The sequence below is a fragment of the Micropterus salmoides genome, unplaced genomic scaffold, assembly GCF_014851395.1.
Source record: "Micropterus salmoides isolate LMB-PRFRI ecotype aquatic unplaced genomic scaffold, ASM1485139v1 Ms_hic_scaffold_1, whole genome shotgun sequence".
Lineage (NCBI taxonomy): Eukaryota > Metazoa > Chordata > Actinopteri > Centrarchiformes > Centrarchidae > Micropterus > Micropterus salmoides.
Genome location: NW_024040040.1, coordinates 34,270,513 through 34,289,438, shown reverse-complemented (window position 1 = coordinate 34,289,438; position 18,926 = coordinate 34,270,513). Strand labels below are relative to the sequence as shown.

The 18,926-nt window shown below is 38.9% G+C and overlaps 1 protein-coding gene across 4 annotated transcripts; it reads left to right on the top strand.

Moving 5' to 3' along the window:
- The first annotated feature begins 952 nt into the window (after positions 1-952).
- On the top strand, positions 953-16,540 carry rnpc3 (RNA-binding region (RNP1, RRM) containing 3). 4 transcript variants are annotated; one of them, XM_038724973.1, is made up of 16 exons: positions 953-1,002; positions 1,728-1,893; positions 1,994-2,041; positions 2,188-2,297; positions 2,695-2,784; positions 4,616-4,727; positions 5,386-5,454; positions 6,328-6,473; positions 6,748-6,873; positions 7,251-7,393; positions 9,558-9,743; positions 11,570-11,664; positions 11,900-11,958; positions 13,537-13,669; positions 15,968-16,048; positions 16,504-16,540. In XM_038724973.1, the coding sequence occupies exons 2-15, from the start codon at positions 1,741-1,743 to the stop codon at positions 16,037-16,039; spliced, it is 1,542 nt and encodes a 513-aa protein (XP_038580901.1). In that variant the 5' UTR covers positions 953-1,002; positions 1,728-1,740; the 3' UTR covers positions 16,040-16,048; positions 16,504-16,540. The 4 variants fall into 4 exon arrangements, with proteins under 4 accessions (XP_038580901.1, XP_038580908.1, XP_038580881.1 ...); XM_038724980.1 differs by lacking the exon at positions 16,504-16,540 and adding an exon at positions 16,208-16,280 and having other exon boundaries at positions 6,331-6,473; XM_038724953.1 differs by lacking the exon at positions 16,504-16,540 and adding an exon at positions 16,208-16,280.
- Positions 16,541-18,926: the final 2,386 nt, after the last annotated feature.

Below are 18,926 nucleotides of genomic sequence, written 5' to 3'. Positions count from 1 at the left end.
TGCTCAGTTTTATCACAAATAATATGTTTTTCGCCCCTGCAACTGCTCATATTGAATCTTTCTTAGACTACTAGAATACTTTGATGAATCCAAAGTAAATGATGAATCTAGAGATTTTTGTGAAGAGGAGACATTGCTACCTGAAATTATTGAGTGTATTAAATGTCTTCTGCAGGTAATGATGGTCTGAATTCTGGAAAACCTTTACTTCAAACTTGCACCTTACTTACTAGTCATAGAGAATCTTTTCAAAAGGGTGAGATTCTTACTACATTAAAGCAGAAGGATATTACCTTCATTCCCAAACCAAACAAAGTTGGACTACACAGAGATTGGAGACCTATTAACAATAGTCAATTATTTGCTTAGATTTTTTGCTAAAAGGCTAAAACAAGGGTTAAATCAATTAATAGATAAAGAGCAATCATTTTTTTTAAGAGAACACATATATGCATTAACAGTATATACACAAAACTGTCCGTGTCAGGGGTATTTGTACAAAAAGAAAAAAAGAAATTGTGAGTAAAGCAAGTTTAAACTAATGTATCATCGGTCCATAAGGAATGTATCAAACACAAAATTGTTCTTATTTGCCTTCTTATTCTTAATGCCTTTGTTCGTGGTGCTCTATAGATGCAGTTTTTGTTAAAAATGTTCAAAATGTGGCTTGGAGTCCTCCCATTTCTTCTTGTGAATGTGGAACTGTACAAATATGTACAAATAGGCTATTTACTTTTTCCTTCTCATTACTTTCAAAACATATAAGAATGTCTTTATCCTGAAATTGAATTGTTTACCCAGTTTTCCTTGTTAGCTATATAATGTTGAACATCCAACCATCCGATTTATCCGGGTAAATGACAACAATGTTTCTAGACAAAACGATTCCAGTCCAGAAGGTGGCGGTAATGTGCATTGCTAATTATCATCGGATCGAAATCGCCGTAGAAGAAGAAGAGGCGGGCGGAAGTGGATTTGTTTACTGGTTGCTGCTTCAGACAGGTATGCTATCAAATATATCACTTCGTTTGAGCTTTTGAATTATTTGCTTAAACATTAACTTCTACTCTATTTGTACTCGTGTCCGCATATAATGTCTTGCAGCCAAAAGATAATTTACAGTTGGAAACAGAAAAGTAAAAAGGTAAAGACAAGACAATTTGGGAATATGCTGCCTGTTAGCTTCGTTCAGCTAACTTAAAGCACTGGTAGCAAAGGTTGGAGCTAGCTCAAAGTCGCTGCAGTGTGGTTCTTTATTTGAAGAAACATCTGTTTAACTTTGCCTTGCGGATGACAAAAGCACACATGACAAGAGTACAACTTCGGATATTTAAGAAATCTTAAGAATTGGTTATGTAATTCAATAGTAACGTTATTCGTTTTAAAAATGGCGCTCGCTTCACAATAAATCCGCGTTAATAATGTAACGTTGTCGCGCAGCCTTCTTATTATTACACCTAAGTTACATTGAAAGGTATTTCTAATAATTTATCGAACTCATTCATATGAACGACTAAATGACACAGTAGCACTAACAATTAAGCACGTTATAGGTGAGTAGTTACCGCAGGGGTGGAACATTTGATTGTATTAAATTGACGGGTATATATTTTTCTGGTCACTCTTTTTAGTTTTATGTCAGTAGTCAACGAATTGGTGGCAGTGAAGAGGATTCAACCCAGTAATTCTTTCTGTCTGGTGTAACTGTGGCATCTGTCGGCCTGCAGGTCCTACCGGGAAATGGACAAGGACGAGGACCCGGTCCAAACAAATGGCAGTAAAACTCTGCTTATCCGCCACTTACCAGCTGAGCTCAGCCAGGATGAGAAGAAAGACCTCTTAAATTATTTTGGAGCAGAGTCAGTCAGGGTCTTCTCGACCACAGGCCGTTTGGTAGGTTGTGCCTCACTGACAGCTAGTGAGCCTGTACCTCTTGAAATGTATTTTGTGTTTAGTTGCTGTCCATACTGAACAGGCTTTTCTGTCTCCACAGAAACATGCAGCCTTTGCAACCTTTAGAAGTGAGAAGTCAGCAGCAAAAGTGAGTTATTATTTAATTTGTGTACTTATATGACATTTTAGAAGGCTGTGCTTATACACATTTAGAGCTGAAAGTAATATCGACATAATCTAATTTGATCTTAATCTGTCTTGTATGGCTTTCAATCCCCTTTGCATCTATTTTAGGCTCTTAGCAGGCTCCATCAGTTAGAGATTCTTGACCATACGCTTGTTGCAGAGTTTGCAAAAGGCCAAGATCATGTGACAGTATTAAAGGACCCACCAGTGTCAGACAGGTAAGTTGCTTGAAACATATGAATTAAGAAACACTGATCTACACAGACTAGGCGTTGGTGTCTGTCGTGTGTGGTCTCAAAGATCAAAGATCATGGTCACATCACGCCCCACAGCCCAGAAATAATTTTCCAAAGACAGGCATCGCACTTATTTATGAAGTTATTCACAAATGAACACGAATCAGATTGACCAGACTCACAATTCGAGAAACAGAAATGTAAAAATGCTTTGAACTGAAATCTACGCATAGTGGTGGAGTGAAACTGACACAGTTTCAGTTTGAACATGTTCTCATCACCCTGTTAATCTCAATTTCTAGCCAAACACCAGTTATCCAATACATGAGCATGGTTGAAAAGTGGAATAATTTTTAACATGATAACTTTTGTTTTACAGTGGCAAACACGTGAGGGTAGAGCAGAAGAAGCAGGAGACCAAACAGCCAGACATTCCGCTCATAGAGACGGGCATTGCGCCTAGCCTTGGGTGAGTGTTGGATGTGTGTCCTTAAGCAGTTTTTGATAGCATTGCTGTGATATGAGAAAATCTTGATGCTGTTCTGTATGCTGATTTATGAATTGATGAGTGGGATGAGGCTATCGTGAGGTCACTTGCCAAAGTGACTGGAGACTTTCTGAAATGATCACAATTAAATGCCTCAGTTATACACAACAGGTGGAGTAGTATTAGTAATAGATCGATTAATCGGGCCGATATCTGGCATTTTGAGATACCTGCACTCACAAGGCTGGTATACATGTGCGACGCATTGCCAGGCAACCTCTTCATTGTGGCTGCTGTGGAACGATGTAAGCGCTCACTCTTGTGAGTTTTGGGAAGGTGGTGAAAAAGTTTCTAAATTTTGGCAGCGGCCGTTGGGAAAACCCATAACAGTCGACCACTAGTTAGAACGTCATTCTCAATTGCGTTATACTGAGCTTGTATTTGTTCTCGCTCTTCCTTGTGAGGTAAAAAATTCTGTGATTTGGTAGCAGGTCTGTAGTATCTCCCAGTAGTGTGCAAGTCATTACCCACCCAAATGATGCCTGTAGAGGCGGCCTGGAGGCTAGCTGACAGCAAACCTGGATGAGAATCTGAGCATTTGTCAGGAGCTGTCAGCGGCCTTGTGTCCAATTAGATAGTCAGGCCACCATAGAGGCCTTAACTGAATACATTAAAGAGATTTCCTGACTCCACAGAAGTGTGAGCAAATTAAGGTTTTATTCTTATTGATTGTGTATATGTGTAGAGAGTTCGATATTCCAAAGTTGAAGTCCTGCTAAGATACATACTCTGGGCTAAAACTAAAAAAGCATGGCTGATGTTCAAAAGTAACGTTGTTGTTAAAGACCTCCAAAGATTCACGTTTTCTAATGTTTTTAACTCCATCCATCTGCTAAAAGAAGTTGAATCAATCTAAAACCCTCATCTTGTTAAAACTGCAGATTAATTTTGCAAAACTGCATGGAAGTCCTGCAGGAACACTGCTAATGCATCCAACCACAGACAGCACATCCTGCAGTAAGTAGGCATCAATAGAATTAACTGTAACTAGTTCTGCTGATGCTAATATTAGTGTTACTAACTTATTTTAAGGGGTGGGTGATGTGGATAAAACCCTCCCACCATGGTCTAGACTGGCACTACAACTATTCCTACAGTAGGGACTAAAATACACTATTGAAATTAAATTAAAAGGACAATTATGACTATTATTTAATTAATGTTTTTGTTTGATCACCTTCCTTTTTAACATTTCTAACATGTTTGTTATATAATTGTGTTTTTACTTTCCACCACACCGTAAAATGTTTGCATTATTACGCAGTTACCAAACGCATATACAATTTAGGCTGTTGTAGTTTAATTAAGTAACTGACCTCTGAATATTAGTTGTGATTACTCTTCCCACTCCCAACAAGCAGATTTCTACGTCATATAGCCAAGTGTTAGATTAAATGACATCCACTGAACCCCCACCAAAAGTCTTTGTTTATTAGGCCTGTGAAGATTTAGATTTAGATTCGTTCTGATGCCAAGTCTTGGTCTATAAAAATTATTATTACATGAGGACAAGCCTCGGTGCTGACATGGCATGCTGGTCCTAATGTCCCTTAATGGCTGAATTTCACATTTTGTTGGTGGGGCGCTTGTCATCTAAAGAATAAGCTACCCCGCTAAAGCTCACCGGCTTTTGTGTCTCCATTATTTTGACATATTTTGTGAGATGTTAAGTGAAGGGTGTATTGTATTTAAAGCAGCTACAGAGTTCCCTTTAAGTCATTTTGTCATTTCCTCTCTCCACTCTCTCCTGCAGGTTGAAATATCCACTGAATCCCACTTTGAAATATTTATACCCACCACCTTCTAATGGCGTTCTGACAAATATAATGCATGCCCTCATGAGTGTGCCAAAGTTTTATGTTCAAGTGAGTACTTTACTTTCCATCCAAACCTACACGTCTTTGATATGCGGATGGTGGTCATCTGTGTTTATGTATTTGTGTTTTTGTATATTTTTCATACTGTCCCTGTATTCATACTTTCTTGTTTTGAGGGATAAGTGGGAATTTGTACAGAAAATGCAAATGTGACAGCAATTCTATCCTTTAGATTCAAATTGTAAAATGGAAATATGATTCTGGAATAAGTGTCCCAGAGGTTTTTGAACTGCATCCAGCCTCTTAAAGATCAAACAGCATTTGCCTTTTAAATTTCAATTTGGGGAGCAAGTATTAATAATAAACCATAAGTGGGAGGCATGAGTTATGGTTTTAACATTTCCCTGGGAGCCAAGCTGCCTGGATTTCCATCGCTGCTACTTCTAGCGTTGGTGTCTTGGTGGTGCTAGTGTGTCGCAGAGAAGCTGCCTTTATGCTCAGCCTCACCTCGGGTATCTCACCTTGATCCTTGTAATTTAAATGAAAATGCAAAAGCCTCGCAATCTGTTTTACATATGGAGACCAAGTTACAGGCTGCCTGTTTGAGAGCAGCAGTATATTTATATTACCTGCTCCCACCCAGCTTGGTGTGAATCTTTGGATTTGAACTATCACTGTTCTAATACTCATATCTCCTTTTATACAGGTGCTACATCTGATGAACAAAATGAATTTACCATGTCCGTTTGGCCCAGTCACTACCAGACCCCCCATGGTAGGTTTGTATACATTATTGTTGGATGAAGACAAACAGGCTAATGACCCCAAGAGTTTGTATATGGTTTTGATATAAATTCTATGATGTTAAACAAAGAAAAACAAACAGCGTTGCGAGGAGGCCAGTATTCAAATATGTAAAGAATATGTTATGTACAAGAAAGCAACTCAACTACTGAGGTCAGCCAGGACCCTGAACAATCAGCTCTTTGGTTTAGTAACACTCTGGGTTCTTAGTGACTCCAGTAGTAATTTATAACCTCAAAGACCACATCTGTGCCACTAACAAAAACTGTTGCTACTGTCCTTTTCTTTACTGAAATCGTTTATGTAACTGTAATTTTATTTCTATGGAAACCGCTGTTACTGCAACACTGCAGTTTCCCTTCAGGAATGAATAAAGTATCTATCTATCTGTCTGTGCATATTAAATGTAAAAATATTCCTCACTACATGAGCAGAAGCACATGTGTGAAAGTGCATGGACTGCCCTGAGTACCGAAGGCAGACAGTGGACTGATTTGTTTTCTTGCATAATGTATGAATCTGAAATTGGGAGGAGACAGATATTGCTCTGTTTGAAGGGAGGTTAAAGTCGCCAGTTAAAGTAAAACTATCAGTCTCATACAGTACAGTAAGTATTAGAGCTGAAACATCTCTTAGATCTCTTAGTGAAGATTTACTGGTCTGTTTTGTCTTACATGAGAGGAAATGGCTATCTTTAGCTTTTTCACTGCTTTTCTGACAAATGTAACGAGGACACTTTGGGCTCGTGGAAACTGTGATGGGCATGGCAAAGATGGCGCTCACGAAATCTGTCGGTTGAACCCAGAGGCATTTGTGAGCTAAGCCATGTTGTTTTGTTTTCCAGCAGTTTGAGTTCCTGCCTCCTGCTCCACCCATCCCCATGCCCCCACCCTTCCCCCCTAACTACCCCCCTCTACCAGAGGAGGAGATGGAGCTGTCCAGCGAAGAAGAATCAGAGTATGAGAGTGGGGACGACGAGGACAAGGAGAGGTGAGGGGCAGTTAACCACTCACGTTGGAGAGTACTCATTTGCATTTTCTTGAGCCAAAAGAAACTGACTTTCATTAAGTTTTGCATCATATTGCCACAGCCAGTCCAGCCTGTGTGTTCATGTTTCATTCAGAAGTAATAACATTTCTAGGAACACAAGTAGCTTGAAGGGAAATGTCTTTAAATTCCAGTGGGTGGTCAATTTTTTCTTTTGTCTAAGGTAGACACTATTTGTTTTTTTTTACACTTATTCCCTATGCTTGCTTTATTTCAGGATTGTTCGTCTGATGGGCCTGGTCAGCCAAGCATGCAAGAGACCCCTGAGACCAAAAACAGCTTCAAAGAGAAAGAAGCCCAAGATCAAGGATCTACTCTATCCTCCCAAACCAGACTCTCAGAGGTACACCAAAGGCACTCGCGCATGTCACAGTCCTCACGTATAGCTCATCTCGAGACAGTATTCACAGGCAGCTAAAAAAAGGACGAAAATCTCCAGATGATACGTCTTCCTTATAAAGACAGCCTTTTGTCACTCAGAGACTTATTGTTTCAGCACCGCACTCACACTCCCTTAATGATGGACCATCAACTCTGTTTCTGAACTATAAATACACAAACACACAGACATTGTCTCCTGGCTGCATGTTTGCGGACTGGGAAATATCTCTGGTTGACCAGAACAAAATATCCCAACCCTTAAGCCACTCAGGAGCCGGGTTTATTGTGGGGAGTTTTTAGAGGCTGCTGTTGAATGGTGATTTTCTCTGCTGTCCTCAGCGGTCCAGTGCTGCAGCCCTCCGATGTTTTTGAGCAGCCCCACCCTGCCAGGCAGAAGAAAATTGAATTCCACATTTCGGTTCCAGAGGTGGCAGCCATAGTGGAAGGAAGTGTGCCGGACCGGCCTGATGATGAAGGCAGAGGTAAGGGCTCTACATGCCTTATTTAATTATTTAAATAATCTGTTGTTTTTCTTGTTTTGATAATTCATAAATCCTTTTCTGATTGTGTTACAATTCCACAGAGCCCAAGGTTATGTCTTTGTCTGACCAACACTCCCAAAAATATTTTTCTATAATAATATAAAATGGAGAAATGTTTTTCTCCAGGTTATGTGATAACACTTTGCTAGAGCTAAAACACAGGTAATGTCAAATCAGGCCCGCCCTTGCCCTATCAGTGAGATCTGGGATCTCTGTAGTGTTTGTGAAGAGAGATATATTGAAACTAGGACTTTCATTATGGGATTCATTACAAAGTCAGATATGTCCCAGTGTCCAAGGTAGCACCTTCAAATTCCTTAGTTTGTCCAGCCAGCACTGTATAACACGAAATATTTAGTTTACTGTGATATAAAACACAAAAAAGCAACAAATCTGCTCATTTTATTAGCAAAGATCCGCAAAATAGAGAATTACTTACATGTTTATTCGGTTATCAGAATAGCTGCAGATTAATATTCTGTCAGTCGACTAATTAATTAAACCGTTGATAGTTCCAGCTTTAAATTAATATCCACTTTTTAGCAAACATTTAATTCAGTTCAGTTTTATTTATATAGCGCTAATTCATAACAAAAGTTATCTCATTACACTTTTCATATAGAGCAGGTCTAGACCATAATTTATTGATTATATGTATCTTGGAAAGAAACTTAACATCAGTGTAAATTAGGCAAAATTGTATGCGACACAAAAACACTTATTTTACAATTGATTTAGTAAAAATCAAACCAATACTAGAGTCTGCACATACATAAAAAGAATCTGTATTACAAGTACACTGCCTGCTCTCTTTTGAGCAGGAAGGGCACTGTAAGGATTTGATTATTACTATACATCATGTTCATTATCACATTGAAGCAGGAGGTGGTTTGATACTATTATTGACATAAGTTAAAGCCCTTACCATGGGGGAAGTCGGAGCCAAGTGTTACACAGCAGTATATCACAGCAGAAACTCGCACCAAAAAGGTCTTACCATTATCTGTATGAGGAAATGTCATTGGGGGCACAGTCTGTGTTACTTGTCAGCTGTGCTGTTCCCTGTTTGCCTTATCTCCCTTCTCTCTAGCTACAACTTCACTACCTGGCAAAGCTCCTGAGAAGTAAAATAGATCTCAAAGTCAAACACAAAAGATTTCCTAAAGGCAGGGGAAAGATAAACTATGACAGGTGGCTTTTTGGATTAGTCTTGTTTTGAGGAAGGCGGGTGTGGGGGGGGGGGGGTTGGGGTCCGATAAACAAGCTATTTAAATGAAAAGAGGAGTTGGGGGACAGATAAGGAGGAGGATAATTTTTGAATGCAGTGATCTATTTCTCTGCCGAGAGTGTATCAGAAAAGCTCCCCAACACTTCTTGCTCCAGTGCACACACACATACACCTTATGTGGATGACAAGATTTTTTTTTCCCTCCTCCTCGGATTTGTACAGGCTCGCTGCTCTTAGTAATTCCATCTTGTGTGTGTGTGTGTGTGTGTGTGTGTGTGTGTGTCTGCCACTGTTATCCTTGCCCCTTGCCTTTCAAACTCATGCTTGCAAACCAGGAATGGATTTTGATGTGATTGTAGTTGTTTATTTGACACAGACTGAATGTGTGCTCATGTGCCTCACTCCTCCTGAGACGCTCTTCTTTCAATTATCACTGCAACCAATTTTCACTTAAACATGATTTCTGCTCAAGGATAGCATTTATCATATTAAACTCTGACAAAGAAATCATTATTATTAACTCTATCAGCTAATGATGCCACAGTTGGAAATTTTAAACATTACTATGTGCACTGATTGTGACCAAGAGGATTTGCTTCCACTCCTCCCATCCCAAGCTTGTTTGGTTTACTGATGAGGATAAACAGTGTGGAAGTGATTATTTCACCATCTGCTATTGTTAAATACTTTGAAAACTTCCATCTGTATTTGCGCTGGAGGGTGAGAGTCCTCTTCCTGTTTTGTATCGTAAAGCAGTGCAGCAGTTTAGCTGGTGCCGGTGTGCTTACCATAATGAATGTTGTTGCTCACAGCTTGCTAAATTGATTAAACTGCGTTGCATATAGTTTCCTCACCATACACCATGTGTCCCTTCAGAAGTGGATGAGAGGGAGCGCGCAGCCAGCGGCAGCCAGGAGTTGGCAGAGGCTGAGGGTTTTGGGAAGCTTTACCCCAGCGCCCAGGCATCCCAACAGCAAGAGGAGCAGAGCGACGATGAGCAGGATCTCACCTCAGATGTCATCACCAGAAAGGAGCTGGAGAAAGGACGGCTGTCGAGAGATGGTAACGTGACCTTGTGAAGCAGCACAGTGGCACAGGGGTTAGCACCGTCCCCTCACAGCAAGGGAGGTGCAGGGTCCAAACAAGTGGGGTCAACAGTGACCATATCGAGTTCAAATAAGCATTTGCATTTTCTGGTTTAAATACCTATAACATTCTTCGTCCCTCTCACAAATCTTATGTGGAGAACTGATGCAAGAAGAATGGAAACAGTGACACCGGGTTGTTTAAAATGCATATTAGAAAAATTTGGCAGTTAGTGTGACTCAGAGAGAGCCATCACAGCTGAACAAAGAAGAAAAGTGCCAACTGCAGAAAATCAAACTTGACTAAAGAAACTGATACATCCCTTCGAGGGAGAGGAGCTTGTGCTAAAAGGTTTAACATCAGCGTTACCTTTGTAAGATTAAGATGATAAGGACTGAGGAGAGATGTAGAATATAGATATAGATGGATATATTTATTATTATTATAATTATATTTTATTTATTTATTTTTTCCCCCTTTTGCAATGGTAAATTCTGGTGTCTTACAGCACCCAGTGTTCAAAGCAATAACCACTTGTCAGCAGTGGTGTCACCAAACCCCCAAAAGATTGTGGATTATTACTTCAAGCCATATTCAGACAGGATCACAGTGCAAAGTGGGGAGTAGTGCAATCCTAACTGGAGCACTTCTCTTGATATAGTGTCACCTAAATCTTTTATGTCTGTAAGTGTTTCAACCACCTTGATTTCCGGGCCAAATAATATCAACCTCAGGAGAAAGTGGGGTCAAACTAACATTACTTTACATTGTTGGTCCATATTTAATTGAGATCGTCAGTCATTCCTGTCAGTTTTTCTCCTTTGTTTCCTAAAGCAGAGGGTTGCCAGTAGAATACAGTCTCGGCCTGAATTGGATAAAACTGTGCCGTGCTTTCAGTTTAATCAATATGTTTAATTTAACAATGGATCAGATGACTGTGCGCAATATGGAAGGGTTTGCTTGCAGTGACAAACAAAGAGAAATACTGACTCTTCAGCTCCCCTCAGGTATACAGAACATTTTAGCATCTTTCCGCTTGCTGTTTTGGTTTCACTGCCCACACTTTTACTGGATCAGTCTCTCCTCTCATCAGTGCCATTTCAAAATTCAAGCTTGACAACTCACAAACAAATTAGAACTTAATTTTTCTATTAAGATATTTAGTTTGTTGAGGGAAAGGGACTGAAAAAATATATTACTTCATTTTACTCATGCATATTGAAATGTTGAAACAAGATTTTATCACAATGGGCTTTATAATGTTCTACCTCCAATTGTTCTTGGTTAAAACCACAATGAACCATCTGGTTTCTTCAACCTTCAGCTTTTAAACTTGAATGAACAGATAATGATTTGACATTTATTGTGATAATAAACGATATGGAATAAATTTTTTATGTTGGTAACATATATCGCCCTGCCGTACCTCTGCATAAATTTCAGACAAGCAAAATTGTTTTATTTCTCCTCCTTTCTTACCATGTCAGCCTAAATGGTAAAGATGAATCCCTGTACTTTACTTCATTGTTTACATACTGAGAGTACTGTTAAGCATAATTCATCAACTGAGATATGATGAGTCATATCTAAAATGACCTGGCTGGTAGGTGCTCATTGCTTGAATCTCTCTTATCCTAGTTTTTCAGTCCACTCTGTCCTAAAAAAACATTGAGTTGATGGTATTGTTTGAGTTGCAGTGTCTTTGAATTTACCTTTATGCTGGTATAGGCAGCTCTGTGATCCTTTTGTAACTCTTTTTGACCTTGAATCAAAAATTTTTTTCTTCTCTCTTTTTAAAACAGAGATAAAAAGGATGTCTGTGTTTAAAAGTTATGAACCGGGCGAGCCAACCTGCAGACTGTACGTGAAGAATATTGCAAAGCAAGTGGAAGAGAAAGTAGGTGCATTTATAGCACTTGACCCACTTATGTGTGTTTGTTTGGTTCACTGGATGGGATGCTTATTCTGGAGTTTTCATTTATTCAAGACCTTTGCACGTCATCAGAAGTCTGTGTTATTAAACATCAAATTAGATGTAAATCCACATTACTTCTGCATAAACAATATAATCAACAATGCATTCATATTCATATGTTAACCTTTCTTTCTGATATTCATCATTTGTCTTCAAGGACCTGAAGTACATCTATGGGAGATACATCAACCCTTTGTCAGAAGCTGAGAGAAACATGTATGTAAACTGCAGTCCAGATTATCTTGATTTGATTTCTTATTGACATGGCTTGTGTGTTCCTTCACCCCATCCTATCTTGATGTGCTATACTTGACTCCAGTTATTTGTCACTTTCTCTTGAGAGGTTTTAGTAATTCATGCTGACTGTGTGTTATGTTATTAACAAGTATCTAACCTGACGTAGAGATCATGAGGGACATTTTATGTTTGTGCATCAGCAGTACTTCAAATAAATATTCCACCTGAGTCATCAAACGGAGCTTATGTTGAGTAGAGGGCCAGACTCTGAACACAGATGTAGGTGATAAACAGGAAGATGCAGCTTCAAATTGTGGCTTTTTCCCCCTGTTTGATGGTTACTACAGTTTATGTTAGTGAATTTCTTGTGATTAATCAGCCTATGCGAGTAAATGCTAACCTCTGTGCTACCAGATCTTTGGTGTTATACTGTGACCAAAAAGTCTACAGGTTTTCATTTCAAACAAACAAACGGCAGACCTTAGTTATCAGTTGCTTAAGGAGGCAAATGATGTGCAAAATTCATGATTTAATAAGTCTTGCGGTGAAAGAGTTAGCAATTCATGCGTTGACATTATGCTAGTTAGATTAAAAAATGCACCTTTTTCTTTTTGTCCCAGCCCTTCTGACCAAGCTGAAGGTTTTCTTTCCTAAAAAAGGAATTTTTCCAAAAACGCTCTCCAGAGTGTATAGATCTAAAATCGCTGACTTGGTGTTGTAGTCTGAGGGTCAGGGGCTGTGTGGCAGTAAAGTTAACAAATACTTTGCCCCATCTAACTCTTATTGTGATATCTCATTTCATATTTCCATATAGCCACATACACAGCACATCTCGTTAACCTGTATTTTACTTGATTTGGTTAGACAACGTCACAATCATAGAATGTAGTTTTTGTCAGCGCTGCAGCTTGAGAATGACTGCTGGTTAACATGCAGTATTTATTAAACACAAAATAACTATTTCATTGTCTGACTACAGAAAGAGAAACATATGTATGTAAGTAAGAACAACTTGATACTGCATTCGGCTGTATTAAAATCCAGTATTTGTGACCACAGAGAGCCGGAGGCGACTGACTCCATCTGACTGATTTTTGTCAGATGGAGTCACAATTTTCCTATGGTTTTCACTCAAAACAGCATTTTAAAAGTTAGAAGTCTTTGTGTAGTCAAACTGACGGCACTCAACACAATGCCTGAGCCTTTTCGTTGGACCGTATTTATGAATTTGGGTTCTGTGATTTTCACAATGTAATGTTAACTGCTGTTATCTGGTCCATAGATTATACTAATCTGCACGCCGTGTACTGAACGCCCCTAGTTGCTTCTCTTTGACTTTAAGTTGCTAATCAGTAAAATCAGTTAGAATAAACCCCTACACATTCTTTGGTCTCAGTAACACCTGATTGACAACCACTGTTTTTTGTGGTTACAGAAGCAGATAACATTTCCCTCGCTGAATAGCTAACCTTGTAGCTTCAGTATAATGGTGACTTGACTAGGCCACACGCCCCAAGTGATAACCATGTGTCCCTGCTTTGTCTTTTTCCCCCTCAGGTTTGACATTGTATTAATGAAGGAGGGGCGGATGAAAGGGCAGGCCTTCGTAGGACTCCCTAGTGAGCAGAGTGCAGAGAAAGCCCTGCGGGAAACCAACGGCTACGTTCTCTATGACAAACCCCTCGTTGTTGTATCCTTTTAATCCCCTGTAGCAAGATGACACAAGGGCACAAATTTTATAAGGAATGGAAAACAAGGTTCTATGTTAATTTGATAGGGTTGGGTTATGTGGTGTGTAGAATGGGCACAGATATCATATCTAAGGGATAAAGCTCAGTGCCATGTACTGGTTACTATAGTTTTTAATCAACTGGTACTCAGGAAAAGCCAATTAGAGGAATGCAGACTTAAGCTGTTAGTGGAGACAGATTTCATTGAAAAAAGTTGTTGTTTCTAGAAAAAAGTTAGTTGAGTCTGAGATTTAATAGTGTATTAGAAACGATGCCAAGTGACCAATTAAGAAAAGAAACATTTTATATAACGATGAACAGGATCAAATGTTACCTAACATACAAAAAGGGTTAAGGGCTAGAGTGTGATGATTATTAAGGGTACACCTCCCATCACAGATGTTTTGTTGGCGCTGGTCCTCTGTGCTTTCAGAAGGACGAGGACTAATTTCTGGCAGCCCTGAACCACCACCTGCTCTTCCCCAGCTCAACACTGATAATTGCACATCAACTTTTGAACTTGTCTAATAGAACAAGGCTATTGATTTTGATGGTGTTTTAATGTGCATCCCATAACCAATTAGCTTGGAGACAGCGTTTTGTTTTTTGACATCCAAGAGGGAACCGTGAAGTCTGCAATGCAATTTACTTGAAGATGTATTCCACGTAAGGAGACCGTTAGCTTAGAGCTTAGACTGAAGTTCCACCACCAACAGCTCCTGTGTTGAATCACAAATTAAAAAATAGTTGTCATTTCGTCACCATTCAGCCATTTAAGATTAGACATTTAATTAGTTTTAATAACTGGAGGTTCATAAATTGGTTTATAGATTTTTAGACTCACAAACGGCTCTGTCTTTATGTAGGTCTTGTAAGATGATGTATCAGTTAGAAAAAAATTGCACTGAATCACATGCACACATTGTTTCCTGTGAATCCCTCACTTAGGTAGGCAATCTGAATGTAGCGGACTTATCCACTATCAATATAAGCTACTATAGAGAGATAATTACTGAATGCAAATACATAACATGGCTATTAAAGCCAAACATAAATAGATTCAAAACAGTGTGGATTTCATGTAAGTCTGAAGGATATTTTCTTTAAGTGCATGGTAATGATGTGCAGCAGCTAGCTTGATGATGTGTGTTTCTATTTATATATATTTGCTGGTATAAAGGGGGGGGGAGCAGTTTTAGTGTGAAACTAGTACTGGTACCAGCATAAAGGGTTTTCTTTGTTGTGACAGTCCTAAATACAAAAGGACAATTTGTTAACCATGGTTACTTTTAATTTTTTTAAGACTTACTGAATTAATAGACTAGATTAAATATATTAGATTAATAACTTGGATAACTAAGCCAGGAGAACATACACATTGCAAGTGTGCTTAAACTCAACATGTATTATAGGGTAGACTTGGATTGTTTTTGGGGTTTTATTTGGAGCATCAAAAAGCCTTGTATGGTTCACTCTGGTACAGATAGCTTTTTAAGCAGTCACAGGCAGAGGACTGGCAGTCCCAGTTTAGATTCCCTATAATGATTTTTTCAGTGCTAGCCTGAGACTGCAGTATGGCACTTGCCAGAGAATTCTCAAACAGCCTGCTACTAAAATTAGCGAGCTGGAAGAAAAACCTGCACGAAGTGCTAGTTTATTAATGGACAGGACTACAGTGACAGCCTTTCACACATCTGGCTCCTCCCTGTTTATTTAACCTGTCACGTCGGCGAACAATTTATCAATCTGTGTGAATGACAGGAGCAGTCACTAAGTGAGCCAGCCTCAGGAAAGCAAGAGCCCTGAGCCCTTATAAGGTCCATTTTTGGCCAGTAGTCTTCTGGCATTTATGAGCAAACAGCTGTGACCTTTTCTCAAATTAAATTCATATGAGGTGGCAAGTGTCACGAGCGGGAGGGCCCCTGTGGTCTAAAGCTGCTGCATACAACATAACAATATACTGTATAAGTATGATAAAAATGCTCAGCGTGTGATTATCTGTCTGTGAACCTGTGCCTAAAGCTGAAATTGGCATTTTATTTGGTGTATATTTTCCACAGTACTATTGGTATATTACATTTATAGAAAGATAGGTATACAATTGTATAAATTTGGTAAGGGGACGAGATAAAGGAAAGGATTTGATAATTGTGTAGGGTTAGGTTTCCCGCGCTTGAAAAAGAAAATGAGTTATCAAGTGAGACTTTACTTTTAATGAAAATGTTTGCTGTCTGCGGACCTTAACTATAAATTCACAGCAATTTGCCAGATCTGCAAGACCAAAACAAGATACCAATACGGACACCAAGAGAGGACCACGACAACGATGAACTCAACTGGTGAGTGAGACACTAAAGCATTTGGTGATCTGCAGAAGGAGACAATTGATGCTGGTTTTTCATTATGTCATAGTATGTCTGTGCTGTATAGAACAAGCCTTATTATCATTGTAATGGTGTTTCCTTTTTACATTTGTGTTTACACTTTATTTATTCAAGATGCCAAGGCTTGATACTGTGGCCCAGCAGAACCATTTGTATCCTTATTCTGGCATATCCTTTGGGAAAAAAACAAAAGAAAATGGGGGCAGTTTAACTGTAGTTTTTGTGGCGCAATTGGAACTTTAAACAACGCGACCTGTATTATAATCTAAAAAGGTGTACAATGCTTTGTTTCTATAATTTATTACATCTTATGTTCTCTGAAATGTTTTGTTTGGTATAGACATGTGCTATTTTGGAGTCTCTTAAACTTCTCTTTACAATGTTCTCTACCTTGTTTGACTGAATTTCAGGTGATGGTCGTCAGATGGCATCTTCTTCTTTTATTACTAAATAAAAAATATTTTATTAAAATACTTTTTTTGTCATGTTGTCTTCCAATCACAGCCTCAAACATATGTCACCATTTGTGGCTACACTTCAGTCAAACTATCACAACTGATTATCTTTAGTCTCAAACTTAAAGTCCTGACAGCCGAGTAAATACAGACTGTGGAAGGTATATGAGATCTAGATTGGCTCTGCAGCAGATGGTAGGCTGTCAACAAAAAACCACAGTCCTGAAGAGACAGCAAACAAACCAAACAGACTGCAGTCTGTGGGAAATTGCTGGGGCTTGGTTAGCTTACCTTTACAATCCCTGGCTGGCCCCATCTGTGTGATTAGAGAGAGTAAAGCTTGGGAGGGTGAACTTCTCCCCTCAACAGCCATCATAACTAAAGATTTGGAAATCAAATTGTTTTTTTGTCCTTTTTTTGGTATAAGCAATACTGGGAGTCAACTTGGGTGCATGTTTATGTCTGATCTTTAAGACATCTATAGAGGGAAAGACATGAAGTTTCTGTGGTGAACGGTTTGCTAGATGTGGTGTAGTTTGATTCAGCTTGACATCGCTCTGCTGGTTTGACAACATGTAAAAGCAGCGACACATTTTTATAATGCATCAGGTCTGTACAATGGCAAAATAGTATCTTGCCACATTTGAGCTGGAACTTAAAAGGTCCTGTTCTTCTCAGTTGTCAGTTTGCCCACACAAAGTAACAGAAATGTGAGCCTCAGAAAAACTGGTATGTGTTTTTTTTTTTTTTTTTTTTAAATAATAGTGATGTGGCTTCCTATTACACCTACAGCGGTAATTTCTAGAGAGGTTTACTTTTTTAAAAACTGGAATGCAAACGTGACAAGTGCAAACACTGCAGCCTGTGCAAGGACTGTTGTGATGAATGGGGTGGTTCTCTATCACAAGAACAATTATCTAGTGATATAAATGTTAAATAAACGTTCAGCGCTGACCAGTTCTTACTAAATTGTTCTCTAAATACTCAAGTGGTATGTCACATTGGCCTTAGTGTCTCAAATTGTTCAAGTTTCTGGGTTAACATTATTGTTTGCTAATCCAGTCATGTATTGTTAGCTGTTCTATATTTAAAAAAAACAAAAACAAACATCAAACAACAAATACAATTTGAACTATTACAGTGGATCATTGTTGCATTTAAAGCATTGTAAGTAATAAGGCATAGTGTGTTTGTGGTACTGTTGATTTGGAGACGACAAAACTCACATCCATATTTCACAAATGTGTGATGTCGTTTTGTTTATTTTAACTACCATCTCATTATGCATCAAACATTTTTAGCTTCTCTGAACTGCATATCGTTTTTGTAAGTCCGACCAGCTTCCATTCAAATTTTAGCTATATTTCAGCTCAGGGATCCCATAGCTCCTGAACCAAACTAACTTCTGGGTTTAAAGGTTCAAAGTGGAACTGCTCCATTTCACATCCCTGTCAGAAAATGAGCCCTGAAATAATTCACAAGCTATTTTAATGACACTGACAAGCCAGAAGGCGCAGAGTGCACTGCGGCAAACCAGAACATCTTGTCATGTAGTCCTGGTTTTTACACATGTTCCTGGTCAGATTTCAAAATAGGGGAAAGATGTTTAAACAATGTTGGTTTCATTTTGCTGAAGGCATATTGCCTCGTAAAAAGCTTCCTTGTTATTTATTTAATTTAACTACCAATTGTTTACTTACTTAAATTGATATTTCAATTCAAAGCCCGTTTGCACACACTGCTATCACCTACCTATCATGAATCAAGAATGTTCATGTGATTGATGATCGCCTCAGTATTATATTTACCCTCCGTGTTACAATATAGCTATGTAACTACTAGCTGAATTAACAGGACATAATCTGCAGATGCAACAATGGCGGGCTAATGGGGTGTGATTGTGATATCCTCCAGAGGAGAAATCACCATGAACAATTATCTGTCTCCTTAAATTTCAATGTGAATGCAAAAAGCATATAATGTGTATCTTAAAATGTTAGCTTTTTTAGAAGCAACATTAATCGATGGATTTACTCTAATGGTTTCCAGATTTAGATTTAGGTTGGGGGAAAAATCTCAGATCGTGGTTTATGCGAAATGGCAACTCCATTGCATTCCTCCTGACTTTACTTTTATGTTACTTTTCTGTCAAATCTGTTGTAGTCCATTAAGTCCCAGCTCATGAGTTCAGCCTCCCCCTGGTTAAGATCCAGGCACACGGGGTTATCAATCACCTGTGCTCATCTGGTTCGACCTGCAGCTCGTACGTCAACGCCAGTGTGAGGGAGGAGTTCCCATCTGTGCCCTACTCTGCCCGCCATCCCAACGATGACAAATGTTCCACCCGCAGTGGAAATATTGAGAGTTACCAGGACATT